This window comes from Pogoniulus pusillus, chromosome 21 (genome assembly GCF_015220805.1).
Source record: "Pogoniulus pusillus isolate bPogPus1 chromosome 21, bPogPus1.pri, whole genome shotgun sequence".
Taxonomy (NCBI): Eukaryota; Metazoa; Chordata; class Aves; order Piciformes; family Lybiidae; genus Pogoniulus; species Pogoniulus pusillus.
Genome location: NC_087284.1, coordinates 15288160 through 15314920, shown reverse-complemented (window position 1 = coordinate 15314920; position 26761 = coordinate 15288160). Strand labels below are relative to the sequence as shown.

Sequence of the window (26761 nt, the reverse complement as noted above, 5' to 3'; positions counted from 1 at the left end):
AGACATGCAGAGGAATATCAAAGCTTCTGGCTCATCAGTTGTTTCTCCTTATTAGATCTTAATTGATTTACTATTACATTCACCTTAAGATGCTTCAACTCAAAAAAAGCAATGATCCCATTCAAAGTCATCACAATAATTTCCTTTACTCTTCACGTTTCTCAATTTTCACAGGCTCTTAATATCTGCTTTACCAATCCTTGTAAATAATGTAAGCCTATCTATAAAAAACACTTCAAAGTGATGGATGGATATAACTTGAAATGATATATACCTGTTAAACTTATAGAATCCACCTCATGTTTGACAATGTTTGAGAAAACAGTAAATTGCCAGGCTGCTGGTAACCATGGAACTCTCACAGCAACAACTTACCTGATAAATGTCATCCATTTGTATTTGCACAAGATATTTCCTTCTCACAGACATATGCATAGCTACAGATATACATGCACATGTTCATATATATAGGTGCATGTATATACACACATATACCACCTTCTTCCCACAAATATAAAACCTGTTTTTACCAACACATAGCAGAAAAAAAAAGGGGTAGAGTTCAGAACTATCATTTGAAATCTTTAAACAGAAAAAAATCGTTTCCAATCTTTTTTAAAATGAATACTTGCAAAGCCACACATGCTTTCCAAAACAGAAGTAGCAAAGGCAGTCATATTGCTGACAAATTGCTGAAGGATTTAGTACAGTCACTTAAAACATGTGCACATGGATACATCCAGGATAGGAAGAACTTCCCCAAGATATTTACAGACCTACTTAACTCTCCTTCAATCTGATGCTTAATGCTCTCTTTTGCATAAAAAGCCCATGACAAAGCTGTAGCACAGAAATGCCTCTTGGTTCTCCAAAATCTTAATGAAGAAGATTGTGAAGCTTTAATTTTTTATTGCACATTGCAGTGTCATTACAAGAGTGACATTTATCGTATCCCATACTACAGGGGAAGAAAACAAGATTGGATTTTAGGTCTTGTTTTCTTTCATTTTAACCTTCCCAGGCTTCACAAATAAGAAATAAGGATTAGCTTATGATGATGATGTGTATTTCTTCTTCCCCCAGACAACTACCAGGCTGTTAAAGCAAAGCGACCTCTTCCAGTGATGCCTCCAGAATCAATAAGTAATTCATCAGTACCATGTATCTCAGGGCCTAACTGACACAACAGGCTAAGCAATGTACTCAGGAGTAGCACAGTTTCTAAACAGAGAGGAAAAAAGAGGGGAATCTGATACTGCATATGGTCACTTTTCAGGATTTAGTGTCAGTTTATAAGTTATGCTCCTATGAGGTTAATGCGAGTCATTGGTTTCACAAATCAGAAAGTGAAGCTTTTCAAGCTCAGCTGGAAGAAACAAAGTAACATTTATATGATAGCAGAATTTAAATAACATGAAGACCCTAGTGCTTTCTATTTTATAACTTCCTCTCATTTTTGCATTAAACATGAAATACTGTTACCATAAATGTTTGGAATCATTCTTAACAACAAACTTAGGCAGCATGTTTTTTCTTACCTTATGATCATATGGACTGTATGAATGAAACAGCTGGGACAGATCCTTTGTTCTCTGTTTTTTCTGAAAAGTAATATCAATAAATAAATCACATTAGAAAAGTTAAAGGAAAAAGAAAGAGACTACAGGTTTAAAAAGCTGTATGCAGGTACAAACATATTCTCTCCCTACTTTGTTAATGGAACTGTAGGTATGAAGAGCAGTACATGCAGATTAAGGATATTAAACAGCACAGGAAATAATTAGCATATATATTAACAATGTTAAGAACATATCCTTAATAAATAATAAACACTAATCTATGGAACATCAGTGGAATGAGTAAACAATTCAGATTTGCTTTAATTTCAGCACAATAAATCATAAATAGAATAGAGATAACGAAATTGGAAGATTAGGTTCCAATCTTGCAAAGACTTGTCTGCTAGTCTAGCACATACATGCAGTCCTGCTTTAAAGCAGATTAGGTTTAAAGGAAGTCAATTTAGAGAAGAGTAATTTATGATTTTTTAATTTCTTTTGATGCAAATATTCCCATTGCCTTGATTGTGGAAAATTAATAGGTGGTGTGCCATTTAATGCCAAGGCAAAAGGGGGAAAAAAATCTCCTTCTGTAAAGAGCAAAGTTCAAAGACAAAAACTGCTTAATCCAGCTTCTCCTGAAATCAGTGAAAGAGATTTCAGTGATTTCAGCAGATGTTAAATAGAATCTTTCTGCTGCATTCTATGGAAGTTTGCCTCTTTTGAGTACTTTCTTAACCAATACAAAAATAGTTTAAATCCCCCTGTCTTATTGCATGCTTAAAGCATAGCACGATCCTTTCAGAACACATCTGGAACAATAAACCAGTAAAGCCAAGAATTAGCGCTCTTTTCTATTGCTTTAAGTAGATGATAGAGTGGATTACTACACTTACTTTAAATCAGGAAACATTACTTAAAGAACAAATAGAATGTAAAAACCCCCCAACCATGATTAAACAAAATACAGGATGAATATCTCAAAGAAATGTGAAATATTTTCTGCACAAGTTGATCAGTGTAGAATTTTGTGTTGACTGCTGCCAAAAAAATAAAGCTGGACTTAAAATATCTATTCTTTTTGCAAATAATGATGTGGAAATATGGTAAAGGTATCTTAACAATACATTTTTTTTATAAATGGAAAATGCTTGAAAAAAAACTATACCAAATACTAAACAGTGTAGGCTCACACATGTATATTACACTTCTCCAGCGATGCGCTTTTCATACTCAAGTGATAATTACCTGCCTTTCAGATTATATTAATACAGCCTAAAATGTGTTTGTCTTCCTTTCAAGCATGGTACTGCTCTAAGATGTTTTATGTGAAGGAGAATTACAATACCACCAAGCTATTTTTATTAAAGATTAGTTAGAAGCAGCTTGAATGGAATATTCTGTTTTTCATCTAGAAATAAAAGGGACCCAAATTACTCTCCAATATGAAGGTATCACTGCTTTCCCTTAGACTTCAATTCACATTATAAATAGTCTATTTTCACCCTCAAGGTTCTTAATAATTCCATTTCTAATACCATTACAGATTCAACCAGTTCCATTGAAGGTGTCAGCCTCAATATATTGCCAGCAAGGCTCTCTTGCTTTAGTTTTCCTGCTTCTGTCATTTAAAATCTCTCCAGCATATGAGGCTTCCTTCAGTAACAGGGACACATATCTGTTTCTTTCCAAACACCCTTCTTTTCCTTTGTTATCACAGTCAATAGTAACATTTGTGAAGGCAATCCAATGAATCTCTTGATTTCAGTTCTCCTCCCTCACTTAACATACTCTCCCACATTTATCTTTTCCCCTCGTTTATCTTTCACACACTTATGATCAGAATTAAAACACAGTTTTCTTTTGCTGTGGGAACTTTATTTAATTTAGAGCTTATAATGCATTTCACACACTCCACCATGCTAACAAGCAACAGCAACACTGCTTCTCTTTCAAACACAGGAAAATCACATTACCTGCTTGTGTAGTATCTAATGGATTACGTCATTTAAACTACATTAACCTTTGTGATCCAAGGTGGAATTTATGTACAGGTTTGATAAACTTCAGGAGAAGAATGAAGCAGCTTTGCCAGTATTTTCACAGTTTTCTTCCCCAGTATTACCAAAAGCACAGAGGCTCCATCAGAATAGATGAGCAAAACCCACAAGACTGGAGTGGATTTTATTTCTGAAGCAGCTCGTCTAACACATTTTGTGTTATGGCATTCTCTGTCTGCAGTAACATGCATTTTCTAAGCAATAACAAAGTTGTGTCTGTCTTTTTCTCCATTATACATCTGTGATCTCGAAGCTACAAAGGCCTGGGGTAGTTCTAAACTCAAAATTTTATAGAACAAAATGGAGTTTTGAGCACTCTATCTAAAAAATATCACCTGGCCTAACTTTAATCTCCAAAGAGTTACTTGGCTAAACACCAGAGAGAGATGTAGCAACCACTCCAATCGAGATACATTTAAACCTCTTGCTTGGACAGTCAATCCATAGAGCCTTAAATTTATGTAGCTATAACCACACAACAGATATGAGCCAAGCCACTGAAACTGCCACGTTATCAAAGTTTACAGATTGCTTTTTGTTCTGCAAGGCAAGTTGAAAAAAATAACCTAAACCAACCAGTGATCAGAAACCAGTGAACCATTCTCTTTGACCTTGAGTTATTCAGTGTATCACCTTCCTAGAAATGACCCCCCCAAAAAAATGCTGTGCCCCAGCCAGATTTCTTGATAAAATCGTAACTGGTGTTCATCAGGCTCTTGTGTTTGTGCCCTGCAAGGTCTGAAAAGCCAGAAGTGACAATACAGGCCTAACAAGTTTTCTACTTTCTATAGCTAGCTCCTTTCTACTGACATTGTGCCTGTCTTACTGATCACATCTATAATCAAGAACACAAAATCATGTAGGGATTAGCTAATCTTCCGGATCTGACCTATCTGAACTATTATGTTAAAATGACTCACTGATGCTACTGTAACTACCACATTGCATTATTTAGCTCAGATCAAGAAATTACTTTTTAATCACTTTTGATCTGTATATTGAGAAAGTCACTCGGAGTACAAAGTGCTACATTCATCAGTTTTCCTCAGTTCTCCATAGAATCATAGAATCAGTCAGAGTTGGAAGGGACCAGAAGGATCATCTAGTTCCAACTTCCCTACCATGGCCAGGGAAACCCTACCCTAGATCAGGCTGCCCAGAGCCCCATCCAGGGGGGGGGACTGGGGGGAATGGAGCAAAGCTGGAGAAGGGTAGGTTCAGGCTGGACGTGAGGAGGAAGCTGTCCAGCATGAGAGTGGTGGTGAGAGCCTGGAATGGGTTGCCCAGGGAGGTGGTTGAGGCCCCGTCCCTGAAGGTGTTTAAGGCCAGGCTGGATGGGGCTCTGGGCTGCCGGATCTAGGGTAGGGTGTCCCTGCCCATGGCAGGGGGGGTGGAACTAGATGATCCTTGTGGTCCCTTCCAACCCTGACTGATTCTAGGACTCTAGAATCTATCCAAGACAGGTATTTTCTAATGATGCCATTGTAACTGATGAGAGAGACAGTTTAGCTCAAAAAGATTTTGTAGAACAAAGGTATCCACCAGAAACTTGGCATGGGGTACCAGCCATATTCCAAATTAAGACAGACACTAACTCAGAAATAAAATGATTGCTTGGAAGGGACAGAATGAGTTTGAATATATATAGTTATTGCATCCTGTTAAGCAGTAATATACTCCAGGATGAACTGCAATCTACGTTTTAGTAATTAAATGCAATATTTATATATATGCTTAGTGTAAGTTTTATGTATGTTAAGTTCTCTATATACAAGCTATACAGATATGTAAATTATATATATATATTTATATTTATATGTAAGTTATATATGTCTTAAGTATATATACACTCAAGGTCTGCCTGCCTGAAGTGCACTTTTCCCTTTTCTTAACCTGGTGATATATCTGTGTGCTCTATTGCACTGCAGTGGCCTTGAAAGCACCAGGTTTTACAGCATCCCAGAAACAACAAAAAAAGCAGAGGAGAAGTGCTTCAGAAGGTACAATGTGTACAAACAGTGAGTGATAAACAGTGCTCAAGTGCTCACTGTGTGGGAGATAAGACTCCTGTAGCCACAACAGACAAATTCACTAGAAACACACAAATTGCCCTCGCTTTACTGTAATCTATCGTTCAGTCCTCCACTCTATTTACAGATTTTCCAACAATTCCAAGTTCCATGTCAATTTTTAGCCCAACAACTGGAGAAGTGCAGGAATGAGAACAGCAGAAGAGTTCCAAAGCACTCAGTGACCTAATTGGCTGCGGTGGGTTGAAGGAGTGTACTTGGATTATCAAAGACAGGTGAAGATCAAGAGAGGGTCACTAGGAACTCAGCTCAGGATACTTCAATGTCCTCTTCTTCCAAAGCATGTTTTATGGACCACTGTACATGTCACATGATTTGCAAATGATAGACAAGCTTAGTGACCTCCATGACACAAAGAAATTAATTAAATCAAATATGCATTAAAATAACTTGACCATGAGCCAGCAATGTGCTCTTGTGGACACAAAGGCCAATGCCATTCTGGAGTGTATTACACTGAAGGGTGGTTGTGGCCAGGAGGAGGTTGCTCTCTTCTCTCAGTTGGCCAGCACCAGAACAAGAGGACACAGCCTCAGGCTGTGCCAGGGGAAATTTAGGCCGGAGGTGAGGAGAAAGTTCTTCACTGAGAGAGTCACTGGACACTGGAATGGGCTGCCCAGGGAGGTGGTGGAGTCGCTGTCCCTGGAGCTGTTCAAGGCAAGACTGGATGTGGCACTTGGTGCCATGGTCTAGCCTTGAGCTCTGTGGTAAAGGGTTGGACTTGATGATCTGTGAGGTCTCTTCCAACCTTGATGATACTGTGATACAAAAGGTGTGGCTAATTGGTTGAGAGAGCTTCTCCTCTCCTTCTACTCTACCTTGCTGAGGCCACATCTGGAATATTGTGTCCAGTTCTGGGCCTTTCAGTTCACAAAAGACCTCAGGGAACTGTTTGAAAGAGTCCAGTGCAGAGCCACAAAAATGAGTAAGGGAGTGGAACATCTTCCTTACAAGGAAAGACTGAGGGAGCTGAGGCTCTTTAGCTTGGAGGAGACTGAGAGGTGAGTGCCAAGAGCATGGAGCCAGCCTCTGCTTGGTGATGCCCAATGACAGGATAAATGGCAGTGGGTGGAAGTTGAGGCACTGAGAATTTCATGTAAACATGAGGAAATTTTTTTTCCCTGTGAGGGTGACAGAACACTGGAACAGGCTGCCCAGGAGGGTTGTGGAGTCTCCCTCTCTGGAGATATTCAAAACCCACCTGGATCTGTTTCAGTGTGATCTGGTGTAAGTGATTCTGCTCTGGCAGGGAGGTTGGTCTGGATGATCTTTCGAGGTCCCTTCCAGCCCCTGACATTCTGTAATATTCTGTGGTAATTTAAACACAAACTGTGGGTTTAAAAAAATAAACCCACAGATGTACAGCTCTGGCAAATTTTGTTTCTAGAGTCTAAAATAACAGCCACAAAATCAATATACTCAGCCAGAGCCTATTTATGCTAGGCAATAAAGACAATGAAGTAGTAAAGCTTAAACTATTTCAGTAACATAATTAATATCAGACATGGATAGGTTCTTAATTTGCTATCTGTGTTAAGTCACAAGTTATTAAATCTAAACCGTGTTCTCATTTGAGGGAGTCTGGAATTGCCAAAGCCAGGAGGGTTTTTGTTTGAAATTGATAGATTTTTCTGTTCTGCTGCATACATCCAATTTCAGGGATTAAGTTATGGGCAATACTGTCTTATGCCTGCAACTGTTAACACCATTTCCAGCTCTGAGTAGACTGGTTCATAAAGTGTACTAAAATTTTGAATTAAAAGATGAGAAAAAATTCCACTATTAGAGGAGTTACTTATCTGTAATTCAAGTAAAAGTTACAAAAAGACACAGTTAAAACTTCCATAGCTATTCCACTTAGGAGCCAGTGAAGAGGACAGAAGGGCAAATAATACATAAATGTAACACCTATCATAGAATCAACCAGATTGGAAGAGATCTCCAAAATCATCCTGCCCAACCTAGCACCCAGCCCTAGCCAATCAACTAGACCATGGCACTAATTGCCTCAGCCAGGCTTTGCCTGAACACCTCCAGGGACAGTGACTCCACCACCTCCCTGGGCAGCCCATTCCAATGCCAATCACTCTCTCTGTGAAGAACTTCCTCCTAACATCCAGCCTATACTTCCCCTGGCACAACTTGAGACTTTGTCCCCTTGTTCTGTTGCTGGTTGCCTGGGAGAAGACACCAATCCCCACCTGGCTACCGCCTCCCTTCAAGTAGTTGTAGACAGCAATGAGGTCACCCCTTAGCCTCCTCTTCTCCAGGCTGAACAACCTCAGCTCCCTCAGCCTCTCCTCATGGGTTTGTGTTCCAGGCCCCTCACCAGCTTCATTGCCCTTCTCTGGACACGTTCCAGTATCTCACCATCTCTCTTGAATTGCGGAGCCCAACCAGTTGCTCTAGAGGCTCTTTCTCTATGAGCTTGTGTGAATGGGTTCTTTAGGCACGTATGGATTTCAATAGAGTTGCAATGGAAATCAGGCCAAACCCAGTAATGTTACCTGCTGAAAATGTAGCATATGGAAATCTTCCAAGGATCAGTAAGCTCCGAAAACTAGTACTGATACTGAATCATACAATCTGCAGTAACTTCACAAACTCAGGACAATGGTCTGTTCAATCTGCCCAAGGCCACTACGATCAGCAAAAGACAAAGAGACTCACACCATATCCAAGAGGACTCTATATGTAGATGAAGACTGCAGGATTACATTTACATCTTAAAGGAATAAAGATCCTTCTGAGGGACTTTTGGAGCATCCACCTTGAAACCAAAGGTTGACCTATTAAGCACACACCTGGGGCTGGCCTCTTAGCTGTTGCTCTACCCACAATGACAGGTGAGCACACAGGTGAGCACACAAGTGAATGCCAGGACTAAATGACTGTGTTGTGCAAACAGTTACCCACTTTTAAGTACAATGGCTTGGTTCTACTAATAACAACATCTTAATGAAGAAAAGGTGTTTGAAGAATTTTTATTTCTCTCTGCCTCACTTCAATTCCTGATCATGAAAGGGGGGAATTTACAAAACACTTTGCAAACTTCCTGTAATGTTCTAACTTACAGCCCTAGATCAGAGCACATAATTCCTAATTACTGGTAAAGGAAAAAGATGAACAATTTTCACCTTGTACTGCCGTCATGACATCTGTGTTAACGAAGACAGAGACCACAAGGTAAAGGCTTCCAATATACTCCTTGTATCACAGTATCACACAGTATCACAGTATTATCAGGGTTGGAAGAGACCTCACAGATCATCAAGTCCAACCCTTTACCACAGAGCTCAAGGCTAGACCATGGCACCAAGTGCCACGTCCAATCCTGCCTTGTAGTTGCATATTAATGCAGTTTGTAGTTTGAAAGCAGAGGAGGCTGGGGTGAGGCCTCATCACTGTCTACAGCTACCTGAAAGGACATTGTGCAGAGGTTGGTGCTGGTCTCTTCTCACAGGTATTTAATGATAGAGCAAAAGAGAATGGCCTTAAGCTGTGACTGGTTAGGTTTAGGCTAGATATTAGGAAATTTTTTTTCACAGAAAGAGTGGTCAGGCATTGGAATGGATTGCCCAGGGAGGTGGTGGAGTCACTAACTCTGCATGCATTTAAGTCATCTGGATGTGGTGCTTGTGGACATGGTTTAGGGTAAACCTTGTAGAGCAAGATTATCAGTCGGACTTGGTGATCCTGAGAGTCTTTTCAAACCTGTTTCTGTGATTATGTTATTTAAACCTAAGAGAAGTTAGTTTATCCTGACGATATTTTGTATCAATTCAAACAATATTATAGTCTTGAAAAACTTTAAGGAACTATGTTTAGGTAGGAAATACAGAAGGATACACTCTTCTGCAATGGACATTAAACCATGAAAGCCTACCAAAGAGAAAAAAGCTCCATGACACCACCAATCTCATTTTACTAGATTACATTTCCACTTGTTGACTTCTGAGCTTTTCTGAGAAAAAGATAAACAGTGAAAAGAGAAATTAACCTGACATGCTGATCAATATGTACTTATAGTAGAGATAAAAAATATTTCCTCTCTTAAAATTGGAAACTATTCCACCTTTTCTGCAGAGAGTACCTTCTTTCCCTTCTATTCAGTGCAGGAGTATGTGATACACAAAATTCCTGATTCTATTTCAGTTTTCTTGCAACTAAAATCTCAGAATTCCATGAAGGTTTTCAGATAGACTTAAAGGGAAAAGAGGATAGGTAATGAGTGCTCATGGCCACTACCAATCGTACAGGGCTGCACTTGGCTACAATTATCAACTCGCAAAAGTATGATTCTGGTGGGGCCTTCAGAATCCTTGCAAATTCTGTAACTATTCCTGGCTTGACAGTCAAGTTCAGAAAGAACTCTCTCTTTTCCTCCACTAGCATTTTCAACAGTTTGTTTTCCAGTCTCAATTAATTTGCTTTTCTTAACAACATGATCTAGATTGAACTCAAAGCTGTAAAGTTACTTTAAGATACTTGAATTTTCATATTCAGTTTGTAGAAAGTTTACGAGGAAGCTGTTGGCAGTTTTCATTCCAATCTGTTTCTTCTGTAGAACCAACACAAAATTATCCAAGTAGGACACCAACTTGGTTTCCCAAGTGTATTCTCAATTGAGCTTAAACTTTGCCTTGGTTTCTCCAGCAAGACAGTCATGCTCCTTGAAAGCATAAGACCAGATGCCTGAAGTACATCAATTCAAGATTAAAGAACCACAGCTCCAGGCTTGAGTCAAAATATTTTTGCCCTTTCTCAGGGGTCTGATTCTGCACAGCCCAGCTGTGACTGTGCAATTTAACCCATTTCCCAGATCAGCTATGAACTGAATTCTCAGCAGTTCCCAAGGAAGACCATTTATAGCTTTCCAAAAGGGTACAACCTATTTTAAAACCTACTAGCTCAGCTGTCTCCCACAACAACAAACCCAGATCTACATTTTAGCACCTGGTTAAATAACTTAAAGGAGTTTGCAACATAGTTGAATATAGCCCTAAAATAAAACTGTCTTTAAAGTTTTGTAAAATTCTGTTTAGTGCCTTTGGCTTCATCTAACCTCAACCCTCCCCTCACCACCCTTACATCTTTCTTTGAATTCATCAGACAAACTTGCAGTTTCTCTGCACACTCCCCAAATGGTGAGCAGTGCAGTGGATTTAAAGGTAGAGCATAAAAACAGTCAGCTGTTTTGACTACCTTTAAAACAAACAAAAAAAAGAATTCAGGCTTTCTACTTTCACAGGTTAGTCAGTTTATATATTTCTAGAAAAGAATAGGGATAAAAATATGCAAAACTACTCCTAAGGATCCAGATAGTAAGACAAAGACCCAACCCTCATTTGCTGCTAACCAACAGCTGTATTGGTCAAAATGAATCCCATCAGAGACTAACTGGGTTTGTAGAGAAGAGAAATCACAGCTGTCTTGATGCTGTGTAAGGCTTTCTGCAGTACCTCATGTGCTGTTCTCATAAAAAAAACCCATGGAATTACAGTGTAAGGAATTATGGTGTAAGTATAACTATTACTGCGTAAGTACAAAACTCACTTGAAAATGTTAACTTGGAATACTTCAATCGTTCAGCAACAAATATGAGGGATTATGCATTGACTTTCCCTTTATGGTCTGCCTCACCCTCTAGCCTTCACATTTCTAACTCTCTCGTCTCAAATTTGCCATACAAAATCTTCACTCAGGTCTTTATTATGGCAGAGATACAAGCAGTAAATAAAAGTTTACTACTGAAAAAAAACAAGTGTAGTACAGTGTCAGCAGTCAAACTCAGACTTTATATACAAGAAAAGCCAAGATTGACTAAAGTACATCCTGCACATGACACCATGCATTACTGAATGTGTTGGAGGGGATGGCAGGGGCAAGCATTATTGATACATCAAAAGCAGTTATCATAGCTACATCTAGTTCCTGCAGCATGTAATGCCATTTAGTCAAACCACTTAAGAGAGCTCAAAGACAGTGATGGCAGACCAGAGTAGCAGTGCTGATGAAAACATGGCATTGCTCCTTTTCCTACTTATTTTCCTTCTACTTTCATTTTCTTCCATTTCCTGACCTCCCCAGCTTTCTTCTTTAATTTTAGACTATCCCAACATATTCCTATTGAATGATCTTTGTATTTGCTACAGTTAAGCTAAGGCAAGAAGTATTACTGATTCTTCTATGCCTGTATTAGAAACAAGGGAGAATATCTCTTCCTTTCTGCGCATTTAAATCACATTAACTTATAAACACCATCTGAAGTTACACTCCTCTACTTGAAAGTGCTTAAAAGTGCAATTGGTTCTCCCGCAGAGCACAGAATACATGAAACTCTATAAAATTATTTCTAAATCCATCCCTGACAGCTGGCAAATTCTTTCCCTGCCTTAGCTCTAACCCTGGCTTCTGTAGGCATGTTGTGTCACATCGCTACCCATTAAAGCCTGAAGCACATGCTCCAAGGCAGGAGCAGCCCTCAACTGTCACCTCTCCTTACTCTCTGCTCAACGGGAAGCTTACCAGTCTTTTCTTTGATGGTACAAATGCAAGGTTCAGCTCTGCTCTCTTTTCCTTTGGAGTCATGAACAGAGCAGGAAGTGTCCTTTGCACAAGCAATGCTATTCCAGCTGCTGTCCTGCTGCTTGAGGTTAAAAAGTGCCGAAGGAGAGAACAGCTAATACTGCCACAAGAATGTGGCTATTTCTCAAGCAGACAGGGATAGCTTGGTCACACATAGACAACTATTTATTCTGAATAGGTAAAAGCACATGAGCCACATGGAAGACTCAGACGTTTCTGCATGGAGATTCAGAAATGCAAAACCTATATCCATCCAACAAAGGATGAATAAATATACTGTTTCTGATGGTACTTCAGAATACCTATTTCTAGTGCCTTGTCAAATTTTAATTGGTGAAAGGTATGGGGGATCTGCAGCCACTTGGTCATATAGGGTGTCAGGGAATTCTTGGAGGTCATTTAGAAGGAAGCAAAAGCAAAGCAGTCTAAGTAAAATAAGATGAAGGCATAAAATAAAAGGCTTGCTCCCACAGAAATGATCAAGTATAACCTGTCTAGCAGAAAACACCGAGAAAGCTGCACATGGCATTACGCTGCCCTTAGAGAAAACACTCCAAACCTCTTAGTGCATTATGTACAGCTCCAACAGCTGGTAAATATAGGGACAGGCCTAAGTGATGGTTTGATTAAATGGGTGAGGGGTAGGGAGGTAACAATGATGACAGATTTTTATTTTCAAGCAATGATAGGTACATTTAACAGGTAACAAGCCCAGTATATAGACTGATTAGGGTTTAGATTCAGTAGGAGGTTTAACTGGACACACTATTTGAGGGTGGATGGATGACAGAGGAGTAAACATCTGCAATATGCTTGGATGGACATGGTACATTCCTGCAGCAAAGGAATAGAATATAGGTCTGGCCATCCTTGAACCAAAATCAACTGCTAGCCTAAAGCAAGTACTGCTTGGCATGAGGGCTGCTGAAAATGGAGCTTTGGGAGACAGAGGTAGATTCTTTTGGATGCGAGATAAGGTCTCACATTTTTGTCTACCATGGACATGGCATGTCCACCACACCCTTCATGTACTGAAAGGCTTTAATAACTCCCCACTATACACCTAAGAGACAATATCCTGTACCTGTACATTTCTGAAGCAAATAATTGTTGAGATCAAATAGTAGTTTAGTTATGAAGTTTGTAACTTGGTTATTCACTTTGGTATGGAGTGCACAGTTCTTAATACAACTAATACAAAGAGAAAAACTTTAGGACTCTTCAGAGGAATTAAAGGAAAGGTTCAGTAGTTGACAGAGATAAAATTTTCTAGCTGAGAGCAAGGTAATTATTTGATGATATATGGAGAAGGAAAGAGGTTGTAAGAGGAGGTGAATATACAATCTTTTATCTAGACATTCCAATCTTTTAAGTTAAAAAAAAAAATCTAATGACACCACTAGCTGAAAGTGGAATTGCTAACAGTATTGAAAATACATAAAGGTTGGAATCCACACTGCAGTTGAGGGCAGTGTAGTCAAGAAACTGCTGTCACATTGCTGCTCTCAAAGCAGCTGCTGTCGTCTATTCTCAGCAGAGATGAACCTAATTGTACCTTACCACAATCCTTATTTTTGAAGTGGCTATTTTCTCTTGTTTCCATGTGATAGAAATAAAGCTGATCCTAAAATGATGATGTTCCTTAATGCTTTCAAGCAACTGTGATGGACTAAAGCTCAAAGGATGGAGAGAGAAATCTTTCAAGTCCCCAGACAAGGAATAGTTACCTTGAGAATATGAATCTGATAGAAATTAAAATTATGAAGAACACAAAGTGATCCTGAATTTTAGAGAAAGAGTAAGTTTTACACTTGCAATTGAAGCATTCTGGTCCTTTGCAATGCAGCTAAAGATAAAATCCCTAACAGATGTGTCTAAATCAAGTTCTCTTACATTGCTTATTAAAATAGACTAGAATCTGTAATTTCAGTTATGGAAGTTTCAGCATGATAAATTTAAAGACTGAATACAGTAGGGGAATTGAGAAATCAATTGCTATTGATGTCAACTACAAAACTGACAACAATGACAATAATAAACACTAACAAACCTAAAATAGCATTTCATACTTAACACATTTTCTACGCTCTGCCTATTGGAGACAACCAGCATAAAACTGGTAGATAAAATTGGGGTGAAAGTCAAATACTTCCTCAAAAAAATCTGGTTTTCTTCAGCTCTAAACAACATCTTGAATTGTTTTTCATGTAGATTACTCAGCATCATTGCAATTGCTTCTGAAAAAAAAAAGCCATGTCCAGTTTTGCTTAACTGTGCTCTAACTTTTCTCTACTCTGGAGACAGCATTTCTGGTAAGCATAATCTAATTGATGGTTAGGAAATGATGAGACCATTTACACAGATGTCTGATTCTCCATGGACATTTTTTCTTCAGGAGAAATGAGAAAGGCCTGCAGCCTTAACTGTCTTTTATGAATTTATGGTGGCAGAACTGTCCATCTGGATTAGTGTCATCTGCCCTTTTAGAAAAATATCAGTGCCCATAAGAGTTTCAAAGATAAATTATCTATGTAAAGGGAAGATTCCATGTTGATCTGGTGATTTTTTTTTCTTTTAAGATAAACTTAAATGAGGGTTTTCTCCAAAAAGGCAATTATATTTACAACTTCTACTGAAACTATCCATTAAAAATTTGAATGCAGTAAATGTTACTACAGGGTTGGTGACTCAACCATCTCCCTGGGCAGCCCATTCCAATGCCTGACCACTCTTGCTGGGAAAATATTTTTCCTAATATCTAGTCTAAACCTACTCAGTCACAGCTTGAGGCCATTCCCTCTTGTTCTATCACTAATTACCTGTAAGAAGAGACCAGCACCAACCTCCCTACAACGTCCTTTCAGGTAGGTGTAGACAGCAATAAGACCTCCCCTCAGCCTCCTCTTCTTCAAACTAAACAGCTCCAGCTCCCTCAGTCACTCTTCATAAGATTTTTTTCCCCAGCCCCTTCACCAGCTTTGTTACCCTCCTCTGCACTCGCTCCAGTACCTCAACATCCCTCTTGTACTGAGGTGCCCAAAACTGAACACAGTGCTAGGGGTGTACTCACCAAAGCTGAGTACAAGAGGACAATCACCTCCCTACTCCAAATATGCAAGTTATTCCAGGCAATGAATGAGAAATGAACCCTTCGTGGTAATGCAGAAAGACCATCATCATCTGTCCAGGAGTAAGGTGAATACAAAACATAAGAGACAAGAACAACCTCTTTTTTGTTCTATTTGACTAGTGACTCTCCATTTCTACAAAGAGATAGTAATGGATCTCATAACACAGGATTTTAGAAGGACTACAGAGAGGCTGGAAAAAAAAAAAGAGATACAAACTCTTGGTAATCACAGATTTTCAACAGCACTGGATTAGAGTGCCCCATCTTCTTTGGAGGTTCTAATTGACTGAAAGCAGTAAGTACTAGTGCTGCAACTATGAAGAATGTAAAACTGGGTTAAAATGACATCATCATTTCCCAAGTAACATTCCTAACCACAAACCAGCTAATGTTCTTTTAATAATTCAGCTCATCACATACTGTCTATGCAAGGCACTCAGTTAAACAGAAGAGGGTAAATTAACCTAAGCTTTTGGCACCTCCTGTGAAAATGGTGTGCTTAAAAACGTGTGGATGAAAGAACACAAAACAGAAACCTGGTTTCTAAGCTTCCCAGTTTCCAAAAATTGCATTTATATGATTTTTTACTTCACAAAGGTTTGTGAAAAGCATTTGAAACTAATAAAAGTATTTCAGCAAAGAGAGCTGGTTACACTAAGTAGGCTATTTCAACAGCAGCTACTTAAATCTGAAAAAACACTCAGAATGTCCCTTCATGAGATAGCCTACAAGACGTGAGCAGTCATTGCTCAAGCTGTACTTCTCCAAACAATGAACTGAAGAAGCCATTTTATGCCTTCAGCAGCTGACACATTCTCTGTGTGCAACAGGTTATACTGTCTGTTTTGCTCCAAGACAGAGGTGAGGGAAAGTAATATACAAAGGAAAATAAACAACTCCAGGTTGGGATAAAGAGTTGAGATAAAAAAGTTTAATATAAATGAGATAATATGATGCAGCTTAGCCTACTGTAGAAAAGTGAAGCAGTAGCAGAAGCCAGAGAACCAAACCCCACACCACTGAGCTACCCTCACGTTCCTCCCTGTCATGCTGCCATCCCTGCAGAAGAAACACCCAAACCAGGAACCTGGAAGCAGCAATCAGAACAGGAAACTTCTCTTATTACAATCTGAACTTCAAGCCACATAATGCTTTGCTCCAGCCAGCACTTCCATTCTGAAGCTGGCATGGGGCAGGATGGTTTTGAATAACAGCAGCAGATTTCAACTCAACCCATGACACTATGAAATTTGGGTACATACTGAAAGGAGAAATGCTTTATTCAGCTTTCAGGTCACAGAATTATAGAACTGTTTTGGTTGGAGTAGACTTTACAGGCAGACTTCTTACTAGTCCAGGTTGCTCAAAGCCACATCCACCCCATCTTTGAACACTCCCAGGCTTGAAGCCTTCACAACTTCTCTGTTATCTGTATGACCCCTTCAAATACTGGAAAGCAGCTACATGGTCTGCCTGGAGCCTTTCCTTCTTTAGGTTGAACAATCCTCACTCTCTCAGTCCCCTGATGATCTTACGGCCCGTCTGTATAAGTGAAGTGATACAAGTGCTGATATGTAGTTCTGACTTCATGTTAGTGTACCAGGATACATAAACTGAAAGAAACTTGTTTTTATTTAAATGGATTTACATTGTTGGCTGACTTTCATTCTTATACTGAAAGGATGTGGAAATGGAATTTATGCTGATAATAACAAGTTGAATTACTGTACAGTCATCAGTGTTACGTACTTTATAGTCTTGAGACTCAGATTACAAAATATTACAAATGCCACTTAACAAAAAAGCAAAACCCAAACCCCACATCATGCCTTCAGATGCAATTGCTGCTATTAGTGTTTATTTATATAAAACAAAACAGAGTCAAATAGCCATCCACAGGCTCTTTTCCTAATGGAAATTTGAGATGGACATAGAATCAACCAGGTTGGAAGAGACCTCCAAAATCATCCAGTCCAACCTAGCACCCAGCCCTAGCCACTCAACTAGACCATGGCACTAAGTGTCTCATCCAAGTCTTTTCTTGAACACCTCCAGGGATGGTGACTCCACCACCTCCCTGGGCAGCCCATTCCAATGCCAATCACTCTCTCTGGGAAGAACTTCCTCCTAACATCCAGCCTAGACCTTCCCCAGCACAACTTGAGACTGTGTCCCCTTGTTCTGTTGTTGGTTGCCTGGGAGAAGAGACCAACCCCCACCTGGCTACAACCTCCCTTCATGTTGGCAGTCACAAAGAATTACACTTCTCAAAAACAGAAAGAAAAGAACTTAAACTTATATGATTAAATGATGGTTTTGACAATGGTCTTTGTGGTTGGTTGAGGCTATATTGTCTTTCAGAGAGACCACAAAGTTACAGATTTCCAGGAGCTGGAGTGCCCAGGAAGTGCACCGGAAAGTGCATTTCTCCTCATAAATCCTGCATCCCTATAAAACCTGGCAGCAGAGTCAGCACCTTCCCTTCTCCTCCTCTTTTCCCTTCCAGGCTCCCTTATCTCAGGTTTGGTATGTGGGAGGCTCGCAGCCTGGCCTGGCCTTGGCTGAGCTAATTTTTACTGTGTCTTCTGGGCCTGGGTAAGGAGGTATACGGGAAGGGGGGGGAGGGAGACACTTGAGGCCTGGGGAATTGAGGCCTGGTTGGGGAGAGAATTTTGTGAAGCTCTGGCTTAATGTGCCTCTGCTTTAACCCCGGACTACGGATTTCTTTGTATTTGCTATGCTTTGCACTGTACCACTGTAGCATTGTAGTATATAAATTGCCTTTCCATTTAAACTTTCCAACTCTCTAATCCTGTGTGTGAGCAGTTTTCTTTTGCCCCTGTTTGAAGAGGTTAATCTGTCCCAACTTAAATGAAGACAGCCTTTAACACGCAGGCTGAAGGAAGCAGAGTTTATAAGCAGTGTACAAGGAGAGCGCTGAGAAGAAGTTGCCTGCAAGTTTGATATCTGACAAATAAAGCATGAGATTTTTGCTGTTTCACAGTAAGCTTGAGATTGCTAGAATCATAAAGGCCTTAAATGGGAAAGAAGGGAAAACAAAGTGTAATCAACCAACTCTTGGTACTCAACCAGCAACAAACTGACAGAAAGAAGACCCAAGTCTAGTAAAAGCACTGTTTTACCCTTTCTATTAATCTGAACTGTAATCAGTTATCTGACTAAGCTGTAAAAGCAATTCAACAATTATTTCACTTACAGGACTGAAAAAAACCACCTTTAACAGCAGCAAAGTTCTGCAGAAAACCTACATTTTCATGCACGTGTTTTATGTGTTCAAAGACTGTATACAGGGGCACAAGAAAATGGATCTTACCACCGCAGCTGGAACTTGATGCATTTTTGCAGCTGGAGTTCCTGGGCGTGGGTAAAATTGATTAATAAACAAGCTGGGAAATCTGTACTGTTCCACAAGTTTCACTGTTTCTTGAAAATCTTCATCTGTCTCTCCTGGAAAACCACAGATGATGTCTGTAGCAATTGTTATTCCAGGCACTCTGTGAAGAAGGTAGAAAGGAACACTGAACTAAGGACATGTAAAAGCTTTGCACTCTTAAAAGCTAGTGTACATAGACTAAAAACTTTTTGACTTTATCCACAGAAATGCAGACCTAAAATGATCTTTGGAAAAATTATTAAGATTTTAATGCCATTGCTTGGTAATGAAAAATGCATTTGGTTGTCAGCCAAGAGCACATGGAATAGAAGAAAGACACTGCAGCAAATATTGGATTATACATACATATATATATAGTATAGGGTTGCAACAGTAGAGTGAAGACATCTGGATCAGCTCTTCCTTCACGTGAAATTCTAGATAATCAGCAGAGTTTGTAAATTTCTTGAGTTCTGATTGCTTAATCCACAAAACTTAAAGCTAGAATTTGTAAACTATCTCACGTTCTATAATGCTGCTATTAAAGCAGAACAGGATATCCAAAAGAGGGGACTGGCATGCCATATAAGCCAGCAATTTTGAACAAAATTGGCTTTGAAGCCTGTAAGACATCTCTTAGTCACAAGTTAATCTCTAACTCAGTACTCCATAAAATCAGCCTGTGATCATTCTAAAAGGCAAACAAAATACCTAAGTTTCCAAAGGCACAGGCACTGAATTGTGCATGATCAGAGAAGATGAAAGGAAGACAGATAGCATTTTCTCTGCAACTGGAACAGCTTGAAGAACCTCAGCTCCCATCTGCAGTAGAGTAGTAGTTACTGTGAACTCCCACTACCAAGGGAAGTGAAACCTCTGGAAAAGGGGAAGGATAGAAGATGGTGGCTTCTGACATCAAAAGAATTCCCTCCTAAGGAATTACTATTGCAAAATAGGTTCATCTCCCTGAAAGTTGGAGAGGAGCAAGGTGTGCTGACAAGCAAATCATCTGGTTCAACTAAGCCCTAAACCATGTAAGACTGCCAGGAAGAAGATGAGAATCATTGTCATCACTCACTGCCATGGGGGACACAGACACATATTTGTCAACCTGAACAAACATCTAGAGCTATTTGCTGTCTGCCAAGGGCCAAGATCCAGAATGTGGTAGGGCTCATCTGGCCCTGTGACTACTATTTCCTGCTGTTATTTCACATGGGCACAAATAATACTGTGAGGGCATATCTGAACAGTATTAAAAGTGACTACAGGGCTCAGAGGGGCAACAGTCAAAGGCATGAGGGCTCAGGTGGTGTGTTCCTCAATAGGAAACACTTTTTTACTGAAGGTGACTGAGCACGGGCACATATTGCCCAGGGACGTTGTGGAGTTTCCTTCCTTGGAGATATTCAAATGTTGTCTGGATATGGCCTTGAGCAATTGCTTCTAGGTGGCCCTGCTTGAGCAGGGTGGGGGTTTGGAGAAAATGACTTCCATAGAGTCATTCCAATCTCAACCCTTCTGTGATTCTATGACATGGCTCAGGAAAACGAGTCCCAGTTGTCAAGCAACAGATTACTGCACACTACTGACAGAGCACTCTACAGGATTCAGGAGATATGAACTCATTTTTATAAACCTGCCACTTGGCAGCTGGATGACCACTGCCCTGTGAGAAATTCTGAAACCACAGCACTGTTTTATATTCAGCCTGCTTGTGTCAAGTGGGAATAATGACAAACCTCTTCTGCAGAGAGGCAGAGACTAAGTGCTAAGAAGCACTCTATGCTCCCTACTGACACGGATGAGACTGTTTCTAAAACACAGGGTTAATTCTATGCTTCCAGTAACAATGATGAGCTGGAGAAAATATCATTTATGAGGAAAACCAAGAACCTTATAAAGATACTGACAGTATCTGAGTTAAAGCTGTCCCTGTTTCAAGTGGGAGGAATAGATGAGATGACTTCCAGAGGTCCCTTTCAATCCAAATAATTCTACAGTTTTTAAGTATCTGAGACATACTCTTTCAGGGGTGAATGCCATAAAGACCACTGCCACAAGCAAAGCACACACCTGAGTTTAAGAAGGGGTTCTCCAAGTCTGTCTCCACCCTAAAGAAATGTCTGGAAGGCTTCTCTTCCCCTCATCAGGACTACAAACACGAATGCATGTAATCCAAATGACATTTACAAAGTATTTGAATAGTCAAAGAGAACTATTATTTTTTATTAGACAGTACATTATCACAACAAAAATAATGCTGTGGTTACAGTGGGTGAAGAACTCGAGTTTGAACAGCTAAAAGCTTCCTGCAACAATGAGCTCTACTACTGCTGGGAATCCGTCAGCAAAAGGCTCAAAGAAAGGGAAGCAGAGAATATTGTGCTTAGTTAGTAATTTGATTAGATGCAATCTTAGAGCAGGCAGAGCTTATATTCACCATAACAGCCTTTATACAAACAGTACCTGATAGTATTTTTTGTGACCTTTTCTTTTAATTATTATTATTTTTTGAAATTCCTTATATTAAAGCAATGTCTTGGCCTCCTTTCCACATGTGTTTCCACATACAGTTCAGTGCACTGGAGTTTATTAGACATTATATTATTAAAGTATCCTTTTGCCTTTTCCTTATGAAAAATACTCACCAAAAAACCAACTCAAAAAACAAACCAAACCAACCAACCAAACAAAAACCCCATCACCACTACAAGGACAAAAACCCTAACAGAAAAAGGCCCAAGAAATTATTTCAATTAGGTTTTGAGTTCTTGAATTCAGACTCCATCACTTGAGACGAAGTTAAAATATAGTATTTGGGTGACAAATCAAAACTTGCATAAAACAGAACATTTTCAAGGACTTGGTTAACTACAGAATCACAGAATTTTAGAGATTGGAAAGGGCCTCCAGAGATCATTACGTCCAACCTCCCTGTCAAGGCAGGATCCCCTAAGGTAGTTCACACAGGAATGCATCCAGGCGGGTTTTGAAGTCTCCAAGGAAGGAGACTCCACAACCTCTCTGGGCAGCCTGTTCCAGTGCTGTCACCCTCACTGTAAAGGAGTTTCTCCTCGTGTTGAGGTAAAACCTTCTATGTTCCGATTTGTCACTGGTGCTCCTTGTCTTATTGCTGCTGACCAGCAATATGCTGCTATGATTCTATAGTCTGAACTCTCTTATTGAGCCAGTTTTCAATCCACCTTACAGACCAACCATCTACTCCACATCTTCTGAGCCTATCTATGATGATGCTGTGGGAGACAGTATCAAAAGCCTTGCTGAAGTCAAGGTATATAACTTTCTTAAGGCTGACAAATTGCAAGATTGGAAGCTCTGCTTGATACAAAATAACCACAAAATTTGTTAGCTGTAAGGACCCAGTGAAGAGAGGAGCACTGTATTCTGCACTGTGATTTTGTTCATATCACAAGTATCTGGTGCAATAATGGTAAGCTTATGGAATAAAAAAGTACATGACTTTATAAACCAATATCACATAACATCAGCTGCCATTTCCCAGTACGTGAACAGAACATTCATTACTTTTGACAAAACCATTATAATGAAGTTATTTTATCCATTTTAATGACACTATTGGCAACAGTCAAAGGATTTATTACCAATGGTAGTAGTAATACCATCCTTTACAAAGGTTTGGTTGTTTCTATAGCAACATGAATTATAAGGGTCCAATCAAGCTAGATACAATAAAATATACTCTTTTTCTCCATAACACCAGTTGTCACTCACTTAAAAGGAAATTACATATTTTAAAAATTCATAATCTCTAAAAATGTCTGAACTCCATTTGCTGATAAGGTGTTAATTATCTTAGTAATTAGATTTCTTCCTGTATGGAATTATTACACACAAAGAGAAGCTAGAGTATGAAAAGAGAATAAGGATGACAGTGTATTCAGCAATAGCAATTAATTATGGTTCAATCCAGTATGACTGCCTAAAATATGACACTGCATGGTGCATTTTTTCTCTACTCTTGATTATATTGCTTTAAAAGTAGTTTTAGAGAGGGGAGAAAAGAGATTACACTCAATAAAATCCAGATACTGACAAACACCAAGCTCTCAGCCTTCCTCAAAGCACTGATGAACAAAAATAACTACAAATACTTCCAGATGTGAAACATAATTTCTAAACGAAAAAAAAAAAGACAAGAAAAAGATATAATTGTAGAATAATATAAACCACATATACAGCTGAAAAATAGAGACCTTTGCTCTGACAGTCTGAAAGAAAGCAGCACAAAATTCCTTATTGCATAGATTGAGATGAAGTTTAAAAAATTGTCCTGCTATGAAATATGATGCAAAATTACACAAGAAGTTTCTTGTGCCTCAGCCAAGATTAAAAAGTTTTTGAACACAAAATGCAGTTTTATCTGTTCTGAAGTAAACAAAGGAAAACAACTGCTAAACAGCCTCAGTAAGCATTTTGTAACTTTTATTACATAAGTGCACTTACAGTAAGGCTGAAAATTCAATTGCAGGATTCTAGGGTCAGTAGAGAAGCTCCACAAGACATTGTTAAGTGAACTAAGAACAGACAGTGGTCCTCAGGAAAGGCAGAAGTATTTTTAAGAGTAGGAAGTTGCTTCAACCATACACACATCTTGACACTGGTCATGCCACACCTTGAGTACTGTGTCCAGTTCTGGGCTCCTCAGTTCAAGAGAGATGTTGAGATGCTGGAACATGTCCAGAGAAGGGCGACAAAGCTGGTGAGGGGCCTGGAACACAAACCCTATGAGGAGAGGCTGAGGGAGCTGGGAGTTGTTTAGCCCGGAGAAGAGGAGGCTCAGGGGGGACCTCATTGCTGTCTACAACTACCTGAAGGGAGGTTCTAGCCAGGTGGGGGTTGGTCTCTTCTCCCAGGCAACCAGCAACAGAAAAAGGGACAGAGTCTCAAGTTGTGCCAGGGGAAGTATAGGCTGGATGTTAGGAGGAAGCTCATGCCCGAGAGAGTGATTGGCATTGGAATGGGCTGCACAGGGAGGTGGTGGAGTCACCATCCCTAAAGGTGTTCAAGAGGAGACTGGATAAGGGTTAGGGTTACTGTTTACTCAGGTATCTCTGTTGCATATTACCAACCAGAAAGCAGTGCAGGCATACTCTCAAGGTGACAAGTTTCCTGCTCTTTTGTGCCCAGAGGACAGTTACTGATGTCAGAGAAAACAGAACCTTGACTAGCAGTAGCAGGGAAATACAGCAGATATCAAAGTGACAGTTAACACAGACCTATTCACCAACAGAAGGAAGTCAGAGAGCTCTTGATGGAAGGTAAGTCAGGAGAGAAAAATCAAAATTATTTGCCATTCAATTTAGGAAAGTGGAAAAAAGTGTCAAGTTGCCAAAAATAAAATGGTACAAAGCCTTCTATTTCATTTGAGAAAACCAGTAGCAAACCCATGAAACTTGGTAGGATTCAGAGGTTACATGGATCATTTCATGTGGCTTTAGTTACAGAAAACATTTCCTTTAGCAATAATCATTAAAAACCAAATCCATGTTTAAGGAAGAAATTATGTAAAGGAGCTCAAATTCATCAGCACCTTCATGTACTCATGTGAGCACTTGAAATTCTTCTGCATGATCACATATTCTTCCTACTTCCCTTTCAGCAATTAACATGTAAATCCAGCAGTGACTTAAATACACCAACTTGCTCTTAGCCAAGATCCCCCACATCCACCCCTCCCAATATAAGAAAACACTGTCTTAGAATAAGTACATTTATGAACAAATTTAAAACACTCTTACGTTCTTACAGTAGAGAACAAGAACTGCCTGCAACTGTAGAATAACTAAGATCAAAACAAAAAATGTGATGACCTAGCAACTTCTTGATTCCTAAATTAGAAATCTGCATTGAAAATGTTGGGGGAGAAGTGGAATTCTTACAAAAATAAAGCCAGTCTTCTCTCAAATGTTATTCTAGCCTCAGATGTTATTGTAGCCTCATATGTTATTTTACATTTTAGAACCTTTCTGCAGTATATGCCCATCTAGGGAAGCTGCAAATGTAATGAAGTCAATGGATGAAATCATTTGAAGGTATGTAAGAGCAGATCTTTAAGCATATTTATAGAACCAAACAGGCACCTCGCAGGTCTTTAAGCATATTTATAGAACCGAACGGGCATCTCGCATGCCATTTTGCATTGGTTATGTCTGTATCTTCCCCATGACCACACACACGGACAGTTGTCCAGAAGCCCCCTTTCCTCCCTCTTTTTATTCTGCAAGTCTTGGTCTTGTGGGATTTCTGACTTAAACTTGAATTGCTCACTGAGGAGTTGCAGGAACTGGAGCTAGCACAAGAGAAACAGACTGCTCAGCTGGAAGCACTACCTCTTTCAAAGGTTAATAATAACATGAAACTTCACACCACCTCTCTCTTGACTGTATGGAGATTAACCTGAGAATGAAACCATGCACAGATCCCCACACTTTCAGTGAGAGATTCAGCCTACTTCTGATCTGAAACCCTCCTCCAGTTCTTTCTCTGGATTATGACTGGAGCACGGCACAATATACTTCTGATATAACTGTCTGGAATTAGGGGAGCAAACCTGAACATAACTTCTGAAGCAGGGGTTTTCCCATCTCTTTCAGCTTATCCTTTACCCTAAATTATGCAATGGATGTGCAGACTTTAATAAATGGGTATCCACTAACAATGTTTTTCTTAGTAATCTTTTCCAGATGTGTTTAAAAGAAGTCCAGCATGTACGAGTTCAAAACCTCTGTAGTAGAAAAAGAGCTCTTTTAAACCTTCCTATCAAATGCTCAACTGATTTACACATGGAGTGGAACTGAAAAGTGCCTCAGTTCAATGACAATAGATATTTCATGAACATTTCTGTCTGAAGCCTTTTAAATTATAACAGGACAAGTCTTACGACTAGATATAAACTATCATCTGGTAACACCACTTATCCAAACACAGCTCGATATATCACGAACAGTAATAGTTAAGAAACTGATGTAAGAAAACAAGTGGTGCTATCATCTCCACCACAGAACTTCTGTTATTAATTCTTGTGGGAAATTCTATTTAATGCTGCCAATTCCTTTCCTGTGTTCAGTTGCTCTAGACATTGATATTGAACTCACCAGGACAAATAGCAGGAGATTTTGCAGCTAAATATAGGACATACACAGAAGATGCAATCACAACTTCTCAAGAAAGACATTTAAAATACTACTATAACATTCAGCAATAGAATAACTGCTAGAGACTGTCCTCAGGAGCCCCAGGTCCCTGAGACCCCAGAGTGAGTCAGGAAAAAAGGATGAATTTGCCTGGGTTGATGAAGTCTGGGTTAGCAATCAGTTAAGCAATCTGGACATCCATAAATCCATGAGGTCTGATAGGATGCACTTGCGGATGCCGAGGATGTTGGTAGAAGTCATTGCTAGGCCACTTTCCATCACCTTTGGTTAAGTTGTGGGGAACAGAAGCAGTGCCTGAGGACTGGAGGAAAGCAAATGTCACTCCAGTCTTTAGAAAGTGAAAGAAGGACGACCTGGGTAACAATAAACCAGGCAGCATCATGCCCACCCTTGGAAAGTGATGGAACAACTTCTACTTGGTGCTGTCTCTAGGCGTATCAAGGATAAGCAGGTCATTGGGAGCAGTCAAAATGGTTTTTCAAGGGGAAGTTGTCTGACCAACCTTTTGTGAGGTGCCTTTTATGAGGACACAACCAGGTGGATAGACGATGGCAGTGCCTTTTATGAGGACAGAACCAGGTAGATAGACGATGGCAGTGCAGTGGACGTAGTTTATCTTAATTTCAGTACAGCATCTGACACTATGTACCATAGCATCCTCACAGCTAAACTGAGGAAGTGTGGTCTGGATGACTGGATAGTGAGGTGAATTGTAAGCTGATTGAAGGAAAGAAGCCAGAG

The 26761-nt window shown here is 39.6% G+C and overlaps 1 protein-coding gene across 7 annotated transcripts in view; it reads right to left on the bottom strand.

The window, feature by feature from the left end:
- The window catches only part of CDKAL1 (CDK5 regulatory subunit associated protein 1 like 1), a 435672-nt gene that overhangs the window by 97653 nt on the left and 311258 nt on the right, over positions 1 to 26761 (bottom strand). For all 7 annotated transcript variants that reach the window (XM_064161063.1, XM_064161059.1, XM_064161062.1 and 4 more), the window contains 2 exons: positions 18762 to 18942; positions 1539 to 1601 (listed from right to left, as the gene is read on the bottom strand). In XM_064161063.1, coding sequence (XP_064017133.1) covers positions 1539 to 1601; positions 18762 to 18942 — 244 coding nt within the window. The remainder of the gene's footprint in view (positions 1 to 1538; positions 1602 to 18761; positions 18943 to 26761) is intronic.